We start from the raw sequence: 1318 nt of genomic DNA, 5'->3' as shown, positions 1-1318 counted from the left end.
TGTGCTGTATAATTACCCTTAATGATCCAATTGAAGCAAATAAAAATAAAAGTCACTCCAACACACGGGTAATAGGTTAGTTTCTTTTTGATTTAAAAAAAACAAAAGGCTTGCTATTGACAAAATAAATGAAATAAAATAACAGAAAATTGTTGGCTGGTTGTTGGCAGCAGCAACGACGTCGTGTTACTCACTTCTGGAGGAAGTTTGTGTTGTTTTTGGTCAAAACTTGAGGAGGAAGGTCACTGAGTACTATAAACAAACTCAACAACACTCGTCTTCTAGTAATAAAAAAAAAAAAAACAACTCGTCTTCTCTCTCTCTCAGTCTCAGAAATGGCATCGCAGAACGGGAAGGTGAGGCCGAATCTGGACGAGAAGACCACGAAGGTGTTGAACCTGACGGTGCTGCAGCGAAGGGACCCTTTCGTGGAGGAAATCCTCATCACTTCTACACACGTCACCTTCTACAAGTTCGACACCTCCACCAGCCAGTGGAGTCGCAAAGACGTCGAGGGTCCTCTTTTCGTCGTCAAGCGGAACGCCCAGCCTCGCTTTCAGTTCATTGTCATGAACCGCCTCAATACTGGTGAGCGCGTATTTTCGATTTTGTTGATTTAATTAGAGAACCTGAATTGAATTCCAATTTAAATTATAGAGGGGAATAACTAGTGTATAGGTTTAAAAATTAAATGTTTATATCAGAACTTCTTTTAGTACTATTTTAGGGTTTTAGGGATTCCGGCACTGCAAAAAATGATCTTTAACTAGTATGTGAGCACTTGAGTATGCAATCAAGGGGCGATGCATAGGCCTTGTTATTGTATGATGAAATACGAGGATACCAACTTGGTTACCAAGTGGTTGAATGCCGGTAGAGATTTACACCGTCAGTGAACTGGATTATGGGATATTAATTCTGAAAAAGCTTGGATCTAAAAAGAACTAGTGGTCTTGCTTACCTGGAGAAGTTATTGAGGTTACAAGATACCGGGGGACTGAAAAGTATAGAAATCAGTCTCAGATCATTACTGGACTATATCTTTTTCTTTGAAAGGTTACCTTACCATATCTATTTGTTCCTTTTTTTGTTTTTTTTTGTTTCCTGATTGCCTCTCTGGTTTGATGCTATTCCCTAACTCTCTTGTGTTTTGAGACATTTTATTTTCTCTTATATGTTCGCTTGTACCGTTGGAACTCCATGTTCTTGTAGTCTACTTTGCAACTTTAAATTAGGCAACTTTAAATGAGTGATAGACAAAAGATTAAGCAACAAGAGGTTTTTCTTACTCCACATCTCACTTATGACCATGGTTAAA

The 1318-nt window shown here is 38.5% G+C and overlaps 1 protein-coding gene across 1 annotated transcript in view; it reads left to right on the top strand.

Annotated features, from left to right (window-relative positions):
• The first annotated feature begins 260 nt into the window (after window positions 1–260).
• The window catches only part of LOC101291400 (mRNA-decapping enzyme-like protein-like), a 6606-nt gene continuing 5548 nt past the window's right edge, over window positions 261–1318 (top strand). Inside the window, exon 1 of the mRNA XM_004291648.1 lies at window positions 261–588. Coding sequence (XP_004291696.1) covers window positions 336–588 — 253 coding nt within the window. The 5' untranslated portion in view covers window positions 261–335. The remainder of the gene's footprint in view (window positions 589–1318) is intronic.

This window comes from Fragaria vesca, linkage group LG2 (assembly GCF_000184155.1).
Source record: "Fragaria vesca subsp. vesca linkage group LG2, FraVesHawaii_1.0, whole genome shotgun sequence".
In the NCBI taxonomy this organism is placed as follows: domain Eukaryota; kingdom Viridiplantae; phylum Streptophyta; class Magnoliopsida; order Rosales; family Rosaceae; genus Fragaria; species Fragaria vesca.
Note: the sequence above shows the minus strand (reverse complement) of the source record. Positions and strands in the feature narration are given on the sequence as shown.